The 22592-nt window shown below is 40.4% G+C and overlaps 2 protein-coding genes across 4 annotated transcripts; both read left to right on the forward strand.

Moving 5' to 3' along the window:
* Window positions 1–11003: 11003 nt before the first annotated feature.
* Window positions 11004–21325, forward strand: LOC122703794 (60S ribosomal protein L7-like 1). Of its 2 annotated transcripts, XM_043918257.1 has the most exons (2): window positions 11004–11739; window positions 20346–21325. In XM_043918257.1, exons 1-2 carry the CDS (start codon window positions 11711–11713, stop codon window positions 21103–21105), a joined length of 789 nt encoding a protein of 262 aa, XP_043774192.1. In that variant the 5' UTR covers window positions 11004–11710; the 3' UTR covers window positions 21106–21325. The 2 variants fall into 2 exon arrangements, with proteins under 2 accessions (XP_043774192.1, XP_043774193.1); XM_043918258.1 differs by lacking the exon at window positions 11004–11739 and having other exon boundaries at window positions 20335–21325.
* On the forward strand, window positions 11738–13961 carry LOC122703793 (vasculin-like). 2 transcript variants are annotated; one of them, XM_043918256.1, is made up of 2 exons: window positions 11738–12613; window positions 12674–13961. In XM_043918256.1, exons 1-2 carry the CDS (start codon window positions 12136–12138, stop codon window positions 13615–13617), a joined length of 1422 nt encoding a protein of 473 aa, XP_043774191.1. In that variant the 5' UTR covers window positions 11738–12135; the 3' UTR covers window positions 13618–13961. The 2 variants fall into 2 exon arrangements, with proteins under 2 accessions (XP_043774191.1, XP_043774190.1); XM_043918255.1 differs by having other exon boundaries at window positions 11738–13961.
* Window positions 21326–22592: the final 1267 nt, after the last annotated feature.

A 22592-nucleotide genomic window follows, 5' to 3' on the forward strand; every position in this document is an offset into this window, starting at 1 on the left:
TCACTCTCTCGGTCGAGTCTCACTCTTTGAGATCCCATGGACTGCAGCACACCAGGCTTCCCTGTCCTTCACTATCTCCTGGAGTTTTCCCCCAAGTTCATTGGTGATGCTACCCAACCATCTCATCCTCTGCTACCCTGTTCTCCTTTTGCCTTCAGTCTTTCCCAGCATCAGGGTCTTTTCCAGTGAGTCGGATGTTCACATCAGATGGCCAAAGTATTGGACCTTCAGCTTCAGCATTAATTCTTCCAATGAGTACTCAGGGTTGATTTCCTTTAGTAATGACTATCTTGACCTCCTTGCTGTCCAAGGGACTCTCAAGAATCTTCTCCAGCACCACAGTTCAAAAGCATCAGTTCTTCAGCACTCAGCCTTCTTTTTGGTCCAACTCTCATATCTGTACATAACTACTGGAAAGACCACAGCTTTGACTATATGGGCCTTTGTTGGCAAAGTGATGTCTTTGCTTTATAATATGTTGCCCAGGTTTGTTATGGCTTTCCTTCCAAGAAGCAAGTGTCTTCTAATTTCATGACTGCAGTCACCAACCACAGTGATTTTAAAGCCCAAGAAGAGAAAATCTGTTACTGCTTCTACTTTTCCCTTCTGTTTGCCATGAAGTGATGGGACCAAATGCCATGATCTTAGTTTCCTGAATGTTGGTTTTAAGGCAGCTTTTTCACTCTCCTCTTTCATCTTCATCAAGAGGCTCTTTAATTCCTCTTTGCTTTCTGCCATTAGAGTGGTATCATCTGCGTATCTGAGGTTGTTGATATTTCTCCCAGCAATCTTGATTCCCCTTGCAACACATCGAGCCCTGCATTTCATTTACTCTAGGTTATAATTATTTGATATGACATAGGTTATAATTAACTTTAAACATTTTAGCAAATAACTCACATCTCTTTCTTCAAAAATATTCACCACAGATTGCAGAATAAAAATGACTCTGGTATAGGTACTACACTGAATCCATTCTAATTTGTCATTCATTTTAAAGCAAATCACTTGCAAGTGTATGAACAGAAAATTAATTTCTTGTGAGACCCTTCACAGCTAATTGTGATATCTCTGTCTGTCAATACTGCAGTGAAGAACCATTCATATCGTTGCAAGAAAGAGTGAGGCCAGAGAGGACGGTCATGTTTCAGATCTCGGGCAAATTCTTGGGATAGCCACGGAATATGGGTTCTTGGCTTCACACAGGAAAGAATTCAAGACTGAGCCACAGTAAAGTCAAAGGAAGTTTATCCAGAGAGATTCACCCTCCATAGATAATGTGGGCCATCTTACAAGGCAGAGGTACAGAGTTATCAGTTTTTTATACAGGTGGGTAATTTTATAGGTTAATGTTAATGAGTGGGAGGATTACTTCAACTATTTTGGGAAAGGGGTAGGGATTTCCAGGAATTGGGCCACCACTTTTTGGCCTCTCATGGAACAGCCTTAGAACAGTCTTGGCGCCTAGGGGTGTGTCATTTAGCTTGCTGAGATAATACAATGGTGTAATGCTGAGGCTCAAAGTCCAGTGGAAGTCAACTGTCTTCTATTTTGGAGTATGTTGGTTATGATCAGTTTATGCTGTGTCCTCACTGGCTGGCTTTCTTTCAGAGGTTGTACCCTGCCCCCTTCCTATCTCAGTGTGGCATAGAGCAGACACTGTATTTGATGAAAGTTATAATTTTACTTAATGTGAATCTTTAAGAATATGAGAAAGGGTGAGAGGGATGGAAGGAGTAAACAAATGACTCTGTAATCTAGTCAAATGGCTCAACATCTCCAGGGACTAGGAACCTGCTAATTTCTGAAGCAGGGCCCATTATAATATTAGAACTTTTTTTAATATTTTATTTACAATATTGTTAGTTTCAGGTGTACAACAAAGTGATTTGGATTGTTTTTTTTTTCATTATAGGTTATTACAAGATATTAGATACAATTTCCTGTGAGTTTGTGTTGCTCAGTCATATCTGACTCTTTGGACCCCATGGGACATAGCTCACCAGGCTCCTCTGACCATGGAATTCTCCAGGCAAGAATACCAGAGTTGGTTGCCATTCCCTTCTCCAGGGAATCTTCCCAACCCAGGGATCAAACCCAGGTCTCCCACACTGCAGGCAGATTCGTTATTGTTTGAGTCACCAGGAACTTATAATTTCCGGTGCTATACATAAATCCCTGTTGCTTATCTACTTTATGTACAGTAGTGTATCTGTTAATCCCATATTCCTAATTTGCCCCTCTCTCCCTTTCTCTCTCTACTTTGGTAACCATAAACTTGTTTTCTACATCTGTGAGTCTATTTCTAAGAAACTTACGTCTTAAGTTGAACCAAATTTAATTTTTCCTTGAAGCTTCTTCCCACCCTATGGTGCATATTCTACTCTCTGCATCTATACAGGACTGCTTCGTTCCTGCTTACATATCACAATCCTAAAAATATTTGAAGAGTTACCACATATTTTCTCTTTAAACTAAAAACTGCCAGTTCTTTCAACTATATCTCCCACAATATAACTTTTCAGTCTTCACACTCTCTGGCTACCCTCCTCTCGCACTTCTTTTCTTTCTTTGATGCCTCTTCTATACCTAGCATTCCCACTGAGCATGTTGGACTCTGTAGCCTTAACTATGTCAACCTAAATAAAGAGGCAAACTGAGGCAAAATCTAATTACCAGAACTTCAGTTTGTTCCAGAATAGCAGAGGAAATGCAAATCAGAAAACGTATGCTGTAGCAAGCTACAGGCAATCCCATTGAGGGTTTGGGATAGGTTGTATTTATGAGCATAGAGTGCAAAGAGGGAAAAGTCCAGAGGACAAAGAGTAAATTCATTGATTTGCGGGTGGAAACAGATTCTTAGCAGATGTTGACTGGTCAAAAGGTAAGTCTTGGGTCATTGGGAAATCAGGTTATTTATAGGAAATCAGTCTCTCAGTTCTTAAAATCCCATCCTTCTGCAGGTACATGCATGAGATTATCCATTATATACCCTTCAATTCCATTTTAGGTTGGGATCCTTTTGCAACTACTCAGTGAAAGTGGCCTTGTTTTGCTATAGGCCAAACAATTCAAGTCATTCTGTCTAACATTATTTTCTGCTCTTTGGTCCTCTATATTGCTGCTATCACACTAAAGTAGAGATTTTCAATTTATGTTCCTGGAAACCCTAGGGTTAGCAGAAGTATCTCAGGGCAGTTCAGGCAGAGCCAACAGCCAAGAGTGAAAACTTCCCACATCCTCACCTTAGCTAGAGCAACTACACTTTACATTCAGCTTCTGCATGAAAGTTCATTTGAAAAGATGGTTTGGGGGGGATGATTTTTAAAGTTTGAATAACATCACCCTAGAACAGAAGAAGAATTACACAAGGATGTCCACAAAATAGAAGAAATTCTTGGCGGCCAAAGATCTATTCAGGCAAGAACACCTTGCCCCACGAGCTGAGCTTCTAAGCAATGTATCAACCTGACATCAATATAACAATTGCATTCAGAGGGTGTTTCCTCTGCTGTTTTGTTTTCCCCCAGTTTAATTGGTATATGGAAATGGCACTTCCTCAGATTCAGAATATGTGATGCTATATTTTCATTCCTGAAGGTCAAAAGCCAGTTTCATCTGGTCAAGAATACCTATAACTAGTGTGTGTGACTGTGGGGGGGGAGGGGTGTTTGTGTGGGTGAGTGTGTAGGTGTGTGTGGGGGTGTGGCTCTGTGTGTGTGTGTGTGTGTGTTTGTGTATACTCAGTCGTGTCTGAGTCTTTGCCACCCCATGGACTGTAACCCACCAGGCTCCTCTGTCCATGGAATTTTCCTGGCAAGAATACTGGAGTGGATTGCCATTTCCTACTCCAGAGGATCTTCCCTACCCAAGGATGGAACTCACGTCTCTTGCCTCTCCTGCACTAGCAGGCGTATTTTTTATGACTAGTGACACCTGGAAGCCATCATCATTCTTCTACCTCCCTTAATTGCTTTCCTCCTATACTCATATCTTATTGAAACAACATGGTCCTCAGTTATCTAAGTTGTAAAGTGGGAGGAATCCTTTACAGCTGTTACTGTTCCCCACCAGCCCTCACATCAGTCAATGAAACAACCCAGAAAAAAAAGAAAAAAAGAAAAACTCTTGATTTACTCCTGAAATGGCATTTATTTTCTTGAACAGTATGGGCAGAATGTCATTTCATATCCTTTATGTTGGAATTCTATTGGCTGAGATAGCATTACAGAACCCCGGTTTTAAGAATTATTAACAAAGTATGCATTATATAAATATGCAATTGAATATGTAAACCAATAAAAATACATATGTTTTATATCATTTTTAGAATCACAGAACAATCAGATGCTTTTCTTAAGACAGCAAATGATTCTCTCCATTTCTCCTGCATCTGATATAAAGATAACCATTCTTTATAATCAGTACCACTGGCAGAAATCTAATAAGGAAGCAGGGGAGAAGTATATTTAGTGTTTGTTTATTAAAGTATAATAAGAACAAGAGCTATACATAGACCAGCTGCATATAGTGGACTATGGATCACCAGCCAAACAAAATTAAACATTATTACAAACCTCCCATCTCTGGGGGTATAGCTCAGGGGTAGAGCATTTGACTGCAAACCTCCCATCTCTCAAGAATCATGCATAACTCAAAGCAAAACTTTGTCAATTCCTTTTCTTCTTCTTGCAAATTCTTTCATCTTCCCACTCTAATAAATTGTCTCTCCACCCAACTACCTTGGTATGGCAGGCACACATAAACCTTCATTCTCTCACTCTCATCCAGCTCCTCTGATCCTCGCCTCTCTTCCTAAGATTTTTTTTCCCTTTTCCTCTATCTTTCTGGTCTTATCCTGCTCTATCAGTTTTCCCAATTATAGGTAATTTTAAAAGCCTGGATTCAGGCTGACAAAGATAGAAATCTCCTAGAGACTAAAAGGAGGGGAGAATCTGTGTGAGGGAAGACAAAATTACCTCTAGCTAGTAAGAGTTGGAGAAGACAAAGACTCAATAAATCTTGTTCCCACACATTCACTTATAGTCTGCAGCTGAACTGTAACATCCATACCATCTGCCCAATCACTTCTAAGTCTGGAAAGAGGCAAAGGAACTAAGGTTCAGAGATGTATGTCTCCTCCATAAAAATAAACTGCCTGTATCATATCTCTTCCACAACATGTGTAGAGCTGTAGATGCTCTAAAGAAGTCCCTCCAACATTTCCACCAACTGCCAAAATAAAGAGCAATTTCCAGACCTGGAACATGAGCAGCTTAGTAGACCTACTCCCCAACAAAACAAACATAAATGGTGAAAAGCATAAAAACACAACCATTTTAAAATCTGAAATTGCTCTAGAGAAATACAGCAAATGAAGAAACATTTATTCAAAAATCTACTATATCTTGATAAGAACAGTGAGAATCTGTGGCACTTGAGCAATGACCTGCTCCCTCCTTCATCCCCAAAGAGCATGAGACAAGTTCCACCCTGGATAGGTGTGCCGGGCACACACGGGTCCACGTGCCCCTGGTTTCTTCATGGTCAGAGGCCATGGCACCTCCTTAAGAGGAGGATGCTGCCAGCACTCTTGGCTCCCTGCAGTGGAGGCTCACTTCTAGGTGACTACACCTGAGAGCTGAAGGCTCCCTCCCTCCAACAAACAAGGTGAAGGGTCCACTCCAAGCACAGCAGACCAGGAATACTGAGCTTCTAAGACTCCTCACCCATTCATAGGGCTGCAGTTCAATGCCAGTATAAGCAAACCAAAAAGACCAAGCTATTGACTCACCTAGGGCACAGCTCATAAAGCAGGGGCTTCACTATGAATGATGTGGACAATTACCCTTACTCCTATCTTTGGATCAGTGACTCGGTGATTTTGCCCAGAGGTAGGGACAACAGAGAGATTAAAAGCTGAATGTCAGTGTCTAAAAGTCTTTTCTCAAGGGCTCATAATTTCTTCAGAGAAGAATCCTTCATGTCCTTTCTGGGGTATATCCCCCTGGTTCTAGTATTTTGGGGTCATGGAGGGAGAAGGAGGGATGGGGTCCCATGTTTCAGAATGCAGATGTCACATGCTCTCCACGATATCTCAAAGACTGTCTCCAGAGACTAAACTATTCTGTGTGTGTAGGAGGTATTTGGAGCAATCTTGACAGTTTGCTCACTATATGTATTCTCAACAATGCTGACCGTCTTCAGCTTTCTCCCTCATCCCCCCCACCTTACAGAGCCTAAATTCTCTAAATTCTGAGACTTCAAACCTTCTGTGTATAGGAATTCTCCATATTCAACAGTGGTGATCCTCCCAGAGGGCAGCTAGACTACTAAGTTAAGTAGTTGTCACACATTTATTCACTTTCCTAATGGTTTTCTGTTCCATATTCTGGTAGACAGAATAGACTGGCTACCCAAAAGACATTAGCATCCTGCTTCTCTACTGCTGTGCTGTGTAACGCGCTTAATTGCTCTTTGTGGCCCATGGACTATAGCTCACCAGGCTCCTCTGTCCATGGGGATTCTCCAGGCAGGAATAGTAGAGTGGGTTGCCATGCCCTACTCCAGGGGATCTTCCCAACCCAGGGATAGAATCCAGGTCTCCCACATTACAGACAGATTCTTTACCATCTGAGCCACCAGGGAAGTGAAAGAATAGTGTAGTGGGTAGCCTATCCCTTCTCAAGGGGAATTTCCTGACCCAAGATTCAAACTGGGGTCTCCTGCATAGCAGGCGGATTCTTTACCATCTGAACCACCAGGGAAGCCCACTTCTCTACTGCATCCTCTACCAAAGAGGCTGGACAGCTAAAATACTTACTTTCTCATATCACGTTAAGCTCAGGCTGGCTGACAGGATCCTGTTCTCACCCATGAGCAAGAAACAAAAGACACTAAAAGGGGCTGCAGCAGAGTTTTCTAAGAGAAGCGAATGTAGCCCTCATCCCACTCTCCTTTCTTCCTGGGGCTGCAGGACACATCCAAAACTGCAGACAGATGCCTCATGCTAATGTATAATAGGACTTAAGAAATTATGGTGAAAACAAACCAAAAAAAAATTTAATTACTTAGAAGCCACTGGAATCAGTAAAGTTCCCAGTCATGAAACAGTACCAAAAATCTTCATTCACAGAAGTTTTAAGGTTTCCTAGAGCAGCTCAACGAAACATGCAAGCATTTGCTTGGGGGATTTTTACTGCATTGCCCCTTGCCTCTTTGTCTTCATACTCCTCCCTCCTGGCTCTGTTTTAGTGAATAATTTCCATTAAAGGCAGAAATACATATTCACAATCTCTCAGTATGTCTTTTCTTTTTCTACAAATTTTCCTTTAGAAATGGGAAAGGTATACCACTCTGACCCCTGAGACTGGCTCCTTGGGGGCAATCCCTCTTCCTGCTCCTACATCTACTTTTGCAAAAAGACTCACTGTTCCAAAAATAGATCAATCCCTCTACCTAGCACACTGAGAAATGGATGTTAATTAAGTATTTCTTGGAGGAGGCTGGCAGGTTTGTTTTACACTGAACACCTATGGGTGGAAAAAAAAAAAATTTCACTAAAATAAAAATCACCTTTAGTGATCTCTGTTTCAATCCCATCAGTCACCAACAATATGATATCCCCTCTACCCTTCCACACCATCCTCCAGTCTCCCTGCCCACCCAGCCTTCCTATTTTATCCAGAGTAATTTATTTCCTGCCTGCTTCTCATCTTCAAATGCATCAGCTAACCTCCTAAAACAAAAATCCATTTTTAGGATACATCCTTCTTAGAAAAGAGTCTGTGAGAGGGCTGTAAATAATAATTTTCTCCTGCCATACCTAGGCCATAGATTTTGTTATTGTTGTTGAATTTATTTTACTCATCCTCCCTCTGTGGTATGGTGACATTTATCCTCTCTCTTGCACTTCCTCAACTCTTCAAACCTTATTTTCTTCACCATACTTTTACTTCTTTTTCTTTTATTATTTCTACCTCTTTCACACTTTTATAACTTGCTTCTCCCCTTCTCTTGGCAGAGGAGAGGGGGGAGCTGGTAAGGGAAAATGGGGTGATAGTGAAGGAAGGGTTGCTGGATGAGGGGCACTTGGGTGATGGGCAAGGGCACTATCTTGGGCAGGCTCTCGAGGTGCAGAATCCAAACTGGATTTGTAGTATACAAGATGTGTTGAAGGAATGTGCTCAGAAAAAGCATGCAAGTCTGGGAGTAAAGCTGGAAAGGAAACAGCAAGCAAGTATGTGGTCTCAGGCAAAGACTGACTTTCCCTTGATCCATGGGGAGAGAGTTCTAGAGCAGAAATCACCCAAGAACCTTTTGTGTGAGGATCAATCATTGGCTGTGTGCTCTGGGAGTGAGTGGGCTATGCAGGGCTATACTCTGCCCGGGCAATGCTTTGGAGAAAGGGGGCCACCAGTTCTAAGAAGCCAATCTTCACAGATGGGTAGGCACAGTAAAGGGGGTCTAGATGTAGTAGACTGCACAGTCTACTACAGGGATTAGCATCTATTTATCAAGGAAGAACTGCCTTTCAGTGATTATGTGCCAGATATTGTGCTCAAAAATATTTTTGCAAAAAAATTCTTGTAGTGTCTCATTTAACCTTCACAATGGATGGAGAGATAGATAACCTTTTCCTCCTTTTGCAGAAGAAGAAAGTAAAACTAAGAAACATCAAACAATATATGAAGTTACAGAGAGCAAGAGAGAATCTGGATTAGAATCTAAGTTGATCTAGTCTAATGACCAAGCTGTGAACCATTGTTTGGTCCTTATCACTACTGTATGAATATTATATGCCCAACTTACAATCAAGTTTGATTCAGGTACACTCATGTTCCTGTACTTAGGTACCTGGCACACGGTAAGCACTGATGACTGACACAGAAACAGGTGTTAAAACAGCACGATATACAAAAAGTCTCAACACCATTAGCCATCAGGGAAATGCAAATCAAAACCATTCGAGGTACCACTTCACACCCAATAATAGCTAAAAACATAAAAAATAAAATAAAAAACAGATAATAAGGGTTAGTGAGAGAGTTCCAGTTCAAGATGGTGGAGTAGAAGGACATGCACTCATCTCCTCCTGTGACAGCACCAAAAATCACAACTAGCTGTTGAACAATCATCCACAAGAGGATGTCAGAACCCACCTAAAAAGGCTACCCCACGTCTAAATACAAAGAAGAAGGCACAGTGAAATGGTAGGAGGGGTGCAATCATGATAAAATCAAAACCCATACCCACCGGGTGGGAGACCCACACACTGGAGAACAATAATACCAAAGAAGTTCTCACACTGTCGTGAAGGTTCTGAAACCCACGTCAGGTTTCCCAGCCTGGGGATTTGATAAAAGGACTGGGAATCCCCAGGGAATCTGGCCTTGAGGGCCAGTAGGATTTGATTATAGGACTTCCAGAGAACTGGGGGAAACAAAGACTCATCTTGGAGGGTATAAACAAATTTTTTCATGCACCAAGACCCAGAGGAGAGGAGCAGCGAGCCAAACAGAGACTGACAAAAACTACCTACTAGTGAGGTATAATGTTCATACTAGTGAGGGTCTCCTGCTCACCCCAAGGCCAGGGGCACTGGCAACAGCAGGCCAAGAAGGTCCCTCTTGGCGTAAACCCTCTTGGAATTCGCCATTAACCCTACCATAGAGCCTGTAGACCCCAAGGCTGGGTTGCCTCAAGCCAAACTACCAGGAAGGGAGTGTAAACCTGCCCATTAGCAGATTATTGGATTAAAGCTTTACTGAGGAAGGCCTGGCCCACCAGAGTAAGACCCAACTTTATCCATCACCAAATCCTCCCATCAAGAAGCTTACACAAGCCACTTAGCCTCATCCATCAGAGGACAGACAGAAGAAGCAAGAAGCAGCACAATACCACAGAGTATTTTTGTGTTTTTTTGGCTAGAACAAAAACCACATTACAGAGTTAGTTATGATAAGTGAAACAAGGTAAATTAGAAGTGGTCAAACAGGAGATGGCAAGAGTGAACATCAACATTTTAGGAATCAGTGAACTAAAATGGACTCGAATGGGTGAATTTAATTCAGATGACCATTATATCTACTACTGTGGGCAAGAATCTCTTAGAAGAATTGGAGTAGCCCTCATAGTCTCAAAAACGACAGAATGATCTCTGTTCATTTTCAAGGCAAACCATTCAACATCACAGTAATCTAAGTCTATGCCCCAACCACTAATGCCGAAGAAGCTGAAGTTGAATGGTTCTATGATGACCTACAAGACCTTATAGAACTAACACTAAAAAAAAAAATGTCCTTTTCATCATAGGGGACTGGAATGCAAAAGTAGGAAGTGAAGAGATACCTGAAGTAACAGGCAAGTTTGACCTTGGAGTACAAAATAAAGTACGGCAAAAGCTACCAAAGTTCTGCCAAGAGAATGGACATTTCATAGCAAACACTCTCTTCCAACAACACAAAAGACGATGTCTACACATGGACATCAGCAGACAGTCAACACTGAAATCAGATTTATTATATTCTTTGCAGCCAAAGAGGGAAAAGCTCTACATAGTCAGCAAAAATAAGACCAGAAGCTGACTGTGCCTCAGATCTTGACCTCCTTATTGCAAAATTCAGACTTGAAGTGAAGAAAGTAAAAAAAAAATAAATAAATTGAAGAAAATTGGGAAAATCACTAGACCACTTAGGTATGACCTAAATCAAATCCCTTATGATTATACAGTGGAAGTGACAAATAGATTCAAGGGATTAGATCTGACAGAGCACCTGAAGAACTATGGATGGAGATTTAGGACACTGTACAAGAGGCAGTGAGCAAGACCATCCCCAAGAAAAAGAAATGCAAAAAGGCAAAATGGTTTTCTAAGGAGGCTTTACAAATAGCTGAGCAAAGAAGAGAAGCTAAAGGCAAAGGAGAAAAGGAAAGATATACCCATCTGAATGCAAAGTTCCAAAGAATAGCAAGGAGAGATAAGAAAGCCTTCCTCGGAGACTGGTTGTGGGGGAGGGAAAAGTGGCAAAAGGGGATTATTCAAAGTACCGAAAACCTCCTCCCGGGATCGAGCGCAGTGGCACCCCTAGGCCAGGGGCACCTCTGGTGTGGCAGAAGGTGATTGAATTACTCAGATATGAAGATCATCTTCTAGGTTTTGTGTAAAAGGCCCCGGATATTTCAAGTGGCCATTTTGGAATTACAATGTTTTTGGATAATTTTACCCCAGAAGTTTATTAAAATTGGCAAGAATCATCTCTGAAGTGAATTGATAGTAGTGAACAATTCTACAAGCTACTTAAAAAGAGACCCAGGCATTTCTTCAGTATTTTGGTTCAAATGAATTATATAACTGGTTTAAAGTGTTTCAGCTGGTGGTGTTTTTGCCTTCCCCCCAACCCCTCCCCTGTTGTTGGTGTTCTTCAGCCAAAACTGTAAGATATGTTTGATTTGTGTACTGAGTAGTTTCGGCAGTTTTCAAATTACTGTTTAAATATTGCTGAAGTTTTTCATGGCAGTTTATTTTTACCTTTATTAAAAGTTTTAGGAATTTTTGACCTCAGCCCTTTTCGTGTCACAATGGGACAGCTTTTCTAAATGAAGACATTGAATGAATACAGAGTTTTTTTGCTTTTATCTTTTATTTACGTGGAAATTTAAGATGTGGCAGTTTCCCAGCAGCATGGTAGTATTGAGATAGTCTCTGTTTATGCTGATGTTTAGGAATGCTCTTCAGATGTGAAATTTTCTTTTTGTTTTTGCTTTTTGACTCATAAATTGGATTATTTCATCTGGAGTGGATAAGTACAACAGTGACAAGTACATGGAATAATAAAGAAGACTTTAAAATCTTAAAATCCAAGGAACTTGGCTAATTCTGGCGATAGCCATATGAAAACTTTAAAACAGAAGTATGGGTAGCTGACTGAAGTAACTCTATGTCAAATAGCCATACGTTAAGTGTCTTCAAAGAACTTGGATATTATTTCAGAGGATACAAAATAAAAAAACAAACTGGAAAACATAAAGATTACAGAGACAAACCCAACACCTTCCTGTGCAGTCCTGTTGGAATTTGGACTTGCCATGAGGTGTTGAAACCTTGTTTCGCTGAGTTGGAGAGACTGGACCTAAATGGCGCAGCATGACTTTGCTCCAGCCTGGCTTAATTTTCCTACCCCACCATCATCAACAAAGTCGTCACTGAATTTTGAAAAGCATTCTGAAAACTTTTCATGGACAGAAAATCGTTACGATGTGAACCGCCGACGACACAACTCTTCAGATGGCTTTGATTCTGGTATTGGACGTCCTAATGGAGGTAACTTTGGAAGGAAAGAAAAAAATGGATGGCGTACACATGGAAGAAATGGTACTGAAAACATAAATCATCGAGGGGGATACCATGGTGGAAGTTCCCGTTCTCGTAGCAGTATTTTCCATTCTGGAAAAAGCCAAGGACTACATGAAAACAACATACCTGACAGTGAAGCAGGGAGGAAAGAAGACAAGAGAGAATGCAAGCAGTTTGAGGCTGAGGATTTTCCATCTCTAAATCCTGAATATGAGAGAGAACCAAATCAGAATAAATCTTTAGCTGCGGGTGTATGGGGCCTACACGCCCAGACACACACATACCCAACCAAAAAAATCTCCCAAGCTCCTCTCTTAGAATATCCCCCGAATCCTAAATCTAGAACTCAAAGGATGCTGGTCATTAAGAAAGGTAATACAAAAGACTTACAACTATCTGGATTCCCAGTAGTAGGAAATCTTCAGTCACAGCCAGTTAAGAATGGGACTGGTCCAAGTGTTTATAAAGGCTTAGTTCCTAAACCTGCTGCTCCACCTACAAAACCTACACAATGGAAAAGCCAAACTAAAGAAAATAAAGTTGGGACTTCTTTCCCTCATGAGTCTACATATGGTGTTGGCAACTTTAATGCTTTTAAATCAACTGCCAAGAATTTTAGTCCATCAACAACTTCAGTGAAAGAGTGTAATCGCTCAAATTCTTCTTCACCTGTTGACAAACTTAATCAGCAGCCTCGTCTAACCAAACTGACACGAATGCGCACAGATATGAAGAGTGAGTTTTTGAAAGCATTGAAAAGGGACAGAGTGGAAGAGGAGCATGAAGATGAAAGCCATGTGGGCTCAGAAAAGGATGACGACTCATTTAATTTGCATAACAGCAATAGTACTCACCAAGAAAGGGATATAAATCGAAACTTCGATGAAAATGAAATTCCACAAGAGAATGGCAATGCCTCGGTAATTTCCCAACAGATCATTCGGTCTTCAACCTTCCCACAGACTGATGTTCTTTCTAGTTCACTTGAAGCAGAACACAGATTGTTAAAGGAGATGGGTTGGCAAGAAGACAGTGAAAATGATGAAACATGTGCACCCTTAACTGAGGATGAAATGAGAGAATTCCAAGTTATTAGTGAACAGTTACAGAAGAATGGTCTGAGGAAAAATGGTATTTTGAAAAATGGCCTGATCTGTGACTTCAAGTTTGGACCCTGGAAAAACAGCACTTTCAAACCCACTATTGAGAATGAGGACACAGAGACAAGTAGCAGTGACACATCAGATGACGACGATGTGTGAAGGATTTCCTAACAGCTTTAGAATTATAGTGTGATACATCTCTCATACAGTTTGGGGTGAATTGTAAAAATGAAGAACTATAATTTATGTAGTAAAATACCCCATTAGAAGATGATTTTTTGGGGGGACTTCAATATGAAGAAAACCAAGAATGTTGTGTTGGGCTGTGTTGAACATTATTTCTTTGTAAATGAATGTTGTAGAAATGAGGACTTTGGTTGATCCAACATTGACTTTCTTCATCACTGCAGCATTTCTCTGACTAGCAATGTGACGATGTAACAAATGAGAGTTTCTCATTTAATAATAAAAAAATTGTGTAATGTTTTGCAAAAAAAAAAAAAAAAGAAAGCCTTCCTCAGTGATCAATGCAAAGAAATAGAGGAAAACAATAGACTGGGAAAGACTAGAGATCTCAAGGAAATTAGAGACACCAAGGGAAAATTTGATGCAAAGAAGGGCACAATAAAGGACAGAAACAGTACTGACCTAACAGAAGCAGAAGATTTAAGAAAAGGTGGCAAGAATACACAGAACTATCCAAACATATCTTAATGACCCAGATAACCACAATGGTGTGATCACTCACATAGAACCAGACATCCTGGAACGCAAAGTCAAGTGGGCCTTAGAAAGCATCACTATGAACAAAACTAGTGGAGGTGATGGAATTCCAGTTGAGCTATTTCAAATCCTAAAAGATGATGCTGTGAAAGTGCTGCACTCAATATGCCAGCAAATCTGGAAATCTCAGCAGTGGCCACAGGACTGGAAAAGGTAAGTTTTCATTCCAATCACAAAGAAAGGCAATGCTAAAGTGTGTTCAAACTACTACACAATTGCACTCATCTCACATGCTAGCAAAATAATGCTTAAAATTCTCCATGCAAGGCTTCAGCAGTACATGAACTGTAAACCTGCAGTTGTTCAAGATGGATTTAGAAAAGAAAGAGGAACCAAAGATCAAATTGCCAACATCTGTTGGATCATAGAAAAAGCAAAGAGTTCCAGAAAAACACCTACATTATTGACTATGCCAAAGCCTTTGACTTTGACAAAAAACTGTGGAAAATTCTGAAAGAGATGGGAATACCAGACCACCCGACCTGCCTCCTGAGAAATCTGTATGCAGGTCAGGAAGCCACAGTTAGAACTGGACATGGAACAACATACTGGTTCCAAATTGGGAAAGGAGTATGTTAAGGCTGTATATTGTCACCCTGCTTATTTAACTTATATGCAGAGTACATCATGCGAAATACCAGGCTGGATGAAGCACAAGCTAGAATAAAGACTGCTGGAAGAAATATCAATAACCTCAGATATGTAGATGACACCACCCTTATGGCAGAAAGCAAACAAGAAGCAAAGAGCCTCTTGATGAAGGTTAAAGAGGAGAGTGAAAACAGACTTAAAACTCAACATTCAAAAAACAAATATCATGGCATCCAGTCCCATCACTTCACAGCAAATAGATGGGGAAACAATGGAAACAGTGACAGATTTTATTTTCTTGGGCTCCAAAATCACTGCAGATAATGACTGCAGTCACGAAATTAAGACGCTTCCTGCTTGGAAGAAAAGCTATGACCAACTTAGACAGCATATTAAAAAGCAGAGACATGGGGCTCCAACTAGGCATCTGGGAATGGACGTTCCTCTGCATGGCCTGTGACTCAGTTTGGATGGCAGAAGCTCCTCCCAGGAGGGCTTCACACCTGTCATAGCCACTGGGGTCTGGGAGGGGGCATCAACTCCAAGCTAGTGAAATGCAAAATTTTCCCCGGACGTCCTTACCCCTTTATAGAATTTCTGCTACTCAGCGTCAAATTGGTCAACAGAAACACATGGTCATCTCATTTTCTTTGGAATCTGCTCACATTGACAGGCTTAGAAAGTTTTCAAGAAAACGTTTCCTTCCCAAGGAGGCAGCCAGGTGTGAGCTCAGCTGGCAATGACTACTTTGAATATGGCTTCCTAAGATGCTGCTGCTGCTGCTGCTGCTAAGTCACTTCAGTCATGTCCGACTCTGTGCGACCCCATGGACGGCAGCCCACTAGGCTCCCCTGTCCCTGGGATTTTCCAGGCAAGAACACTGGAGTGGGTTGCCATTTCCTTCTCCAATGCACGAAAGTGAAAAGTGAAAGTGAAGTCACTCAGTCGTGTCCGACTCTTAGCAACCCCATGCACTGCAGCCTACCAGGCTCCTCCATCCTAAGATGGCAATTGGGCAAATAATTTTCCAGAATGGGAAGTAAGATGTAAGGGATGCAGAAGTTGCCTCTGTCCAAAATTACTTTACCTGAAATTGCCGATTGAAGGTGAAGTAGTTTCCAAAAAAAATGAAGCAAAGAGTCAGAGGGAGAAAAATCTGGGGAACAGTCAAGCCGACAGAGATCAAGCCCTGAGCCTTTGGAGTGGGAACACTGACTCCAAGACCCTAGACTACCAGAGAACTAACCCTAGGGAGTATCAAATAGTAAGAACTCACACAAAGGAAACCACTTGAATACAAGCATCACACAACAACCAGTAGCATCCTGTGCAGGATGCCTCATCTAAACAACAAACAAAAAGAAAATATAAAACCAATCATCAGCAGACAGGATTACCACCTCACTCAGTCTTGCCCACCAGAGGAAAAACAAACAAACAAACAAAAACTCAGCTCAAATCTCACCCCACAGGAAGCTCACAGAAACCACTGGACCAACCTTGGCCTGGCAGCCACTCAGTCGTGTCCGACTCTTTGAGACTCCATGGACCGTAGCCCACCAGGCTCCTCTGTCCATGGGATTCTCCAGGCAAGAATACTGGAGTGGGTTGCCATTTCCTTCTCCAGGGAATCTTCCCGAACCAGGGATCAAACCCATGTCTTCCGCATTGCAGGCGGGTGCTTTAACCTCTGAGCCACCAGGGAAGCCCAGACCAAGCTTAGGAGGGCAGAAACCAAAAGGAAGAAAGAATTCAACCTTCTTCAAGGAAAGAATTCAACTTTCCTTGAAACCTGGGGAAAGGAGACCTCAAACACAATAACTTAAAAAAAAAAAAAAAGAAAGAAAAGGTAGAGAAACACTGCAGAAATGAAGGAACAAACTAGAAACACAGAAGTCCAAATAAATGAAGAGGAAAGAGGCAAACTACCTGAAAAAGAATTCAGAATAATGATAGTAAAGATGATCAAAAACGTTGAGAATAAAAATGGAGAAAATGCAAGAATCAATTAACAAAGACCCAGAAGAATTAAAGAATAAACATACAGAGACAAACAACACAATTACTGAAATTAAAAATACTCTAGAAGGAATCAATAGCAGAATATCTGAAGCAGAACACATCAGTGAGCTGGAAGATAAAATGGTAGAAATAACTTCTGAGGAGCAGAATAAAGTAAAAAGAATGAAAAGAACTGAGGATAGTCTCAGAGACCTCTGGAACCATATCAAATGCACCAACATTTGAATTACAGGGGTCCCAGAAGAAGAAGAGAAAAAGAAAGGGTATGAGAAAATTTTTGAAGAGATTGTAGTTGAAAATTTCCCCAACATGGAAAAGGAAATAGTCAATCAACTTCAAGAGGCACAAAGAGTCCCATACAGGATAAACCCAAGGAGAAACACACCAAGACACATACTAATCAAACTAAAAAAGACTAACCACAAAGAAAGAATATTAAAAGCAGCAAGGGAGAAGCAACAGGTAACATACAAGGGAAACCCCATATGCTTAACAGCTATCTTTCAGCAGAAACTCTGCAGGCCAGAAGGGAATGGCAGGATATATTTAAAATACTGAAAGGGGAAAATCTACAATGAAGATTACTATACCCACCAAAGATCTCATTCAGAATCAATGGAGAAATAAAAAGCTTCTCAGACAAGAAAAAGGTAAGAAAATTCAGTACCACGAAACCAGCTTTACAACAAATGTTAAAGGGACTTATATAGTCAAGAAATACAATAGGAGAAAAAAAGATCTACAAATTCAATACCAGACAATTAAGAAATGGCAATAGGAACACATATATCAATAATTACTTTAAATGGAAATGGATTAAATGCTCCAACCAAAAGACACAGACTGGCTGAATGGATACAAAAGCAAGACCCATATATACACTGTCTACAAGAAACCCACTTCAGACCTCAAGACACATCTAGTCTGAAAGTGAGAGGATGGAAAAATATATTCCATGCAAATAGGAAGCAAAAGAAAGCTAGAATAGCAATCCTCATATCAGACAAAATAGACCTTAAAATAAAGAAGAGTAGAAGAGGTAAGGAAGGACACTACATAATGATCAAGGGATCAATCCAAGAGGAAGAAATAACAATTGTAAATATCTATGCACCCAACATAGGAGCACCTCAATACATAAGACAAATCCTAACAGACATAAAAGGAGAAATTGACAGTAACACAATAATAGTAGGGGACTTTAAGACCCCACTCACACCAATGAACAGATCATCAAAACAGAAAATTAATAAGGAAATACAAGTCTTAAATGATACATTAGATGAGATGGATCTCATTGATATCTTTAGGACATTCCATCCAAATGAAAAGGAATACAACTTCTTCTCAAGTGCACATTGGAACATTCTCCAGGACACACATCTTGGGTAACAAATTAAACCTCAGTAAATTTAAGAAAACTGAAATCATATCAAGCATCTTCTCTGACCACAATGCTATGAGACTAGATATCCATTACAAGGAAAAAAGTGTAAGAAACACAAACACATGGAGATTAAACAACATGTTTCTAAATAACCAACAGGTTACTGAAAAAATCAAAAGGGAAATAAAAAAAATTTCTAGAAACAAATGACAATGAGAACATGACAACTCAAAACCTATGGGATGCAGCAAAAGCAGTTCTAAGAGGAACGTTTATAGCAATATAATCCTACCTCAAGAAACAAGAAAAACACCAAATTGACAACCTAACTTTACACCTAAAATAACTGGAAAAAGAACCAAAAAAATGCCAAAATTAGTAGAAGGAAAGAAATCATAAAGAAAAAAAATGAAATAAATGAAAAAGAAATGAAAGAAACAATAGTAAAGATTAATAAAACTAAAAGCTGGTTCTTTGAGAAGATAAACAAAACTGATAAACATTTAGCCGGACTCATCAAGAAAAAAAGAGTGAAGATTCAAATCAACAAAATTAAAAATGAAAAAGGAGAGGTTACAACAGATAAAAGAGAAATACAAACGGTTATAAGAGACTATTTGAACAACTATATGGCAATAAAATAGACAACCTGGAAGAAATGGACAGATTCTCAGAAAAGTTCAATCTTCCAAGACTGAAACAGGATGAAATAGAAATTATGAACAACCCAATTACAAGCACTGAAATTGAAGCTGTGATCAAAAATCTCCCAGAAAACAAAAGCCAAGGACCAGATGGCTTCACAGGAGAATTCTATCAAACATTTAGAGAAGAGCTAATGCCTATCCTTCTAAAACTCTTTCAAAAAATTGCAGTGGAAGGAACACTTTTAAACTCATTCTACAAGGCCACCATCACCCTGATACCAAAATCAGACAAAGACAACACAAAAAAAGAAAACTACAGGCCAAGATCACTGATGAACATAGATGCAAAAATCCTAAATAAAATTTTAGCAAACAGAATTCAGCAACACATCAAAAAGCTCATATACCATGATCAAGTTGTGTTTATTCCAGAGATGCAAGGATTCTTCAATATATGCAAATCAATCAATGTGATATACTATAGTAACAATTGAAAGATAAAAAGTATATGATCATCTCAATAGCTGCAGAAAAAGCCTTTGACAAAATTCATGACCCATTTATGATTAAAACTCTTCAAAAAATGGACATAGAAGGAACCTACCTCAACATAGTAAAGGCCATATATGATAAGCCTAAAGCAAACATTATTCTCAATGGTGAAAAACTGAAAACATTCCCCCTAAGATCAGGAACAAGACAAGGGTGTCCACTTTTGCCACTATTACTCAAAATAGTTCTAAAAGTTCTAGCTACAGCAATCAGAGAAGAAAAAGAAATCAAAGGAATCCAGATGAGAAAAGAAGTAAATCTGTCACCATTGGCAGATGACATGATACTGTACATAGAAAACCCTAAAGACAGTATCAGAAAATTACTAGAGCTAATCAGTGAATTTAGCAAAGTTAGAAGATAAAAATCAATACACAAATCACTTGCATTTCTATATACTAATGAAATGTTGTTGCTAAACCATGAAAGACACCAGGATTCTTGACCTCCAGAGGAGAATTCAATCCAGGGCCAGAGACGAGGCTTGATCGCTTGAAGCTTTTGTGTAATAAAGTTTTATTAAAGTATAAAAGAGATAGAGAAAGCTTATGACATAGACATCAGAAGGGGGCAGAAAGAGTACTCCCCTGCAAGTCTTTAGTTGGATGTTAAATACCTACTAGCAGTCTGCTAATTAAAGAAATGTCTCGGAGTTCACCTGGAATGGAAAGGACTGGATTCTGAAGATGACATGGCTCCGAAAAGCTTCCAAGAAGTGCGAAGGAAGCTTTGTGTAACTTTTGGCGGGAATCAAGGCTAGCAAAACCTCAGCGGTTTACTACTGCTAAAACGGCCCGGGCCGCCCCGCCGGCCCTGCCTTGAGCTAGAGTAGATGTCTCTATGATCAAGTAAACGTAGAGATGCCTCTCTCTTCGCTACGGGGTGGAACTGCGCATGAGTAGTAGCTGCCGCGTTGGAAAGATGGCGGAGGAAGAACCAAGAAGAAAGATCCCTTTGGTTCCAGAGAATCTCCTGAAAAAGAGGAAGGCTTATCAGGCCCTCAAAGCCACCCAGGCAAAACAGGCGCTTTTGCAAAGGAAGGAGCAAAGGAAAGGAAAACAAGTCAAGTTTAAGCAACTAGAATGGTTTGTACATGATTCCTGGTGGCAGCTTCGGGACAGAGTGCGATTCAGACGGCTAAAAGTGAAACCTCATGCCTTGGAAGTGCCAGACAAACATTCCTTGGCCTTTGTTGTACGCATTGAAAGGATTAATGGGGTGAGTTCAGTGGTGCAAAGGACCATTGCCAGACTTCGCCTGAATAAGATTTTCAGTGGCGTTTTTGTGAAAGTGACCCCTAAAACCATAAAGACGCTTCGTATCGTGGAGCCTTATGTGACCTGGGGATTTCCAAATCTGAAGTCTGTTCGGGAACTCATCTTGAAACGTGGACAAGCGAAGGTCAAGAACAAAGTCATCCCTCTGACAGACAACATAGTTATTGAGGAGCACCTGGGGAAGTTTGATGTCATTTGCTTGGAAGACCTCATTCACGAAATTGCCTTCCCGGGGAAGAATTTCCAGGCAATCTCAAGGTTCCTGCGCCCTTTCCAACTCTCAGTGGCCCGTCACGCTATGAAGAGCAGAGTGGGCTTCCTCAAGGAAGTGGGCTCGCTGGGCTATCGAGGTGAACGTATCAATCAGCTCATCCGGCAGCTGAACTGAACCCAGCGTACCTGAAAACAGTGCACTGGAAGCACGTGTTTTTATTTTATGGAATTGTCGCTCAGTATCTTCAAGGAAGATTGTTTTCTGCTAGAATATATCTTCAGAAACTGAAGGAAAGGGTCAGGGGAAACATGGTGATGTTCACAGCAGGCACTTCCACCTCAGTTCCAAGGAAAAGTTCCTGTGTGTTTTCTGTGATGACTACCGTCCACCTCTGAAACCAGCAAAGGACTGATGCCATGAAGGAGGAAGTCCTCTTTTATCACGTCTATCCTGGGCTTTACTGTTGGTGAATGGACACTTACCTATGAATACAAGACAGCAGTGGACCAAGCCCAGGAGCATGTTTCCTGGGGCCTTCTTTTTGGAAGAACTTGAAGTTAGAATTAAATTAAATTAGAACTTGAAATTAAAATGTAAAAGCACAAAAAAAAAAAAAAGAAATGTCTCAAAACTCAGAGAATAGCACCAGCCTCCTCACCCACAAGATGCATTTTGAGATAATCTTGGCACCAAGTGAGTCACCCTGGGCAGTAAAACGATTGACATGAATCTTGAAAAAGGCAGGTTTCCATACAAATATAGTTTCATTAACATAGATTAGGAGAACAATGTATGAGTATAACATACTGGTTTGTTAAGTTGGTTCTGAGCCTTTAGGGGGAACCGACTTAAAGACAGAGTCTGGGGTAAATGCATAGTACATTAACATAGCTTAAGACAAACATTTCCATAGGAAAAACGCATTGGTTAGCTCACGGTTTGAGAAAAGTTAAGTTCAGGTGGAACCAGCTGTCATGGCAACACAGAATATTAAGAGAAATCTCTTTTTAAATTTGTATAGAGAAGAGGAAAAAATGTATCACTAGTTTGTTTCCTCCTGCTGCTTAAGAGAGAGATAAAAATTGTCTGACACTTGCAGCCTATTTCCTCTGTTTGGAGACCCCTGGCCTTCCAACCTGTTACCCTCTCACTAACAATGAAAAATCAAAAAGAGAAATTAAGGACTCAATCCCATTCACCACTGCAACAAAAAGAATTCAATATCTAGGAATAAACTTACCTAAGGAGACAAAAGAACTGTACACAGAAACTTATAAGACACTAATGAAAGAAATCAAAGACGACATAAACAGATGGAGAGATGTTCCATGTTCTGGGTAGGAAGAATCAATATTGTGAAAATAACTATACTACCAAACACAATCTACAGATTTAATGTGATCCCTATCAAATTACCAATGGCATTTTTCACAGAACTTGATCAAAAAATTTCACAATTCATATGGAAACACAAAAGACCACAAATAGCCAAAGCAGTCTGTAGAAAGAAGAATAGAGCTGGAGGAATCAGCCTTCCGGATTTCAGATTACACTACAAAGCTACAGTATTCAAGACAGTATGCTACTGGCACAAAAACAGAAATACAGACCAATGGAACAAGAGAAAAAGCCCAGAAATAAACCCATATGCCTATGGGTAC

The sequence above is a fragment of the Cervus elaphus genome, chromosome 11 (assembly GCF_910594005.1).
Source record: "Cervus elaphus chromosome 11, mCerEla1.1, whole genome shotgun sequence".
In the NCBI taxonomy this organism is placed as follows: Eukaryota; Metazoa; Chordata; class Mammalia; order Artiodactyla; family Cervidae; genus Cervus; species Cervus elaphus.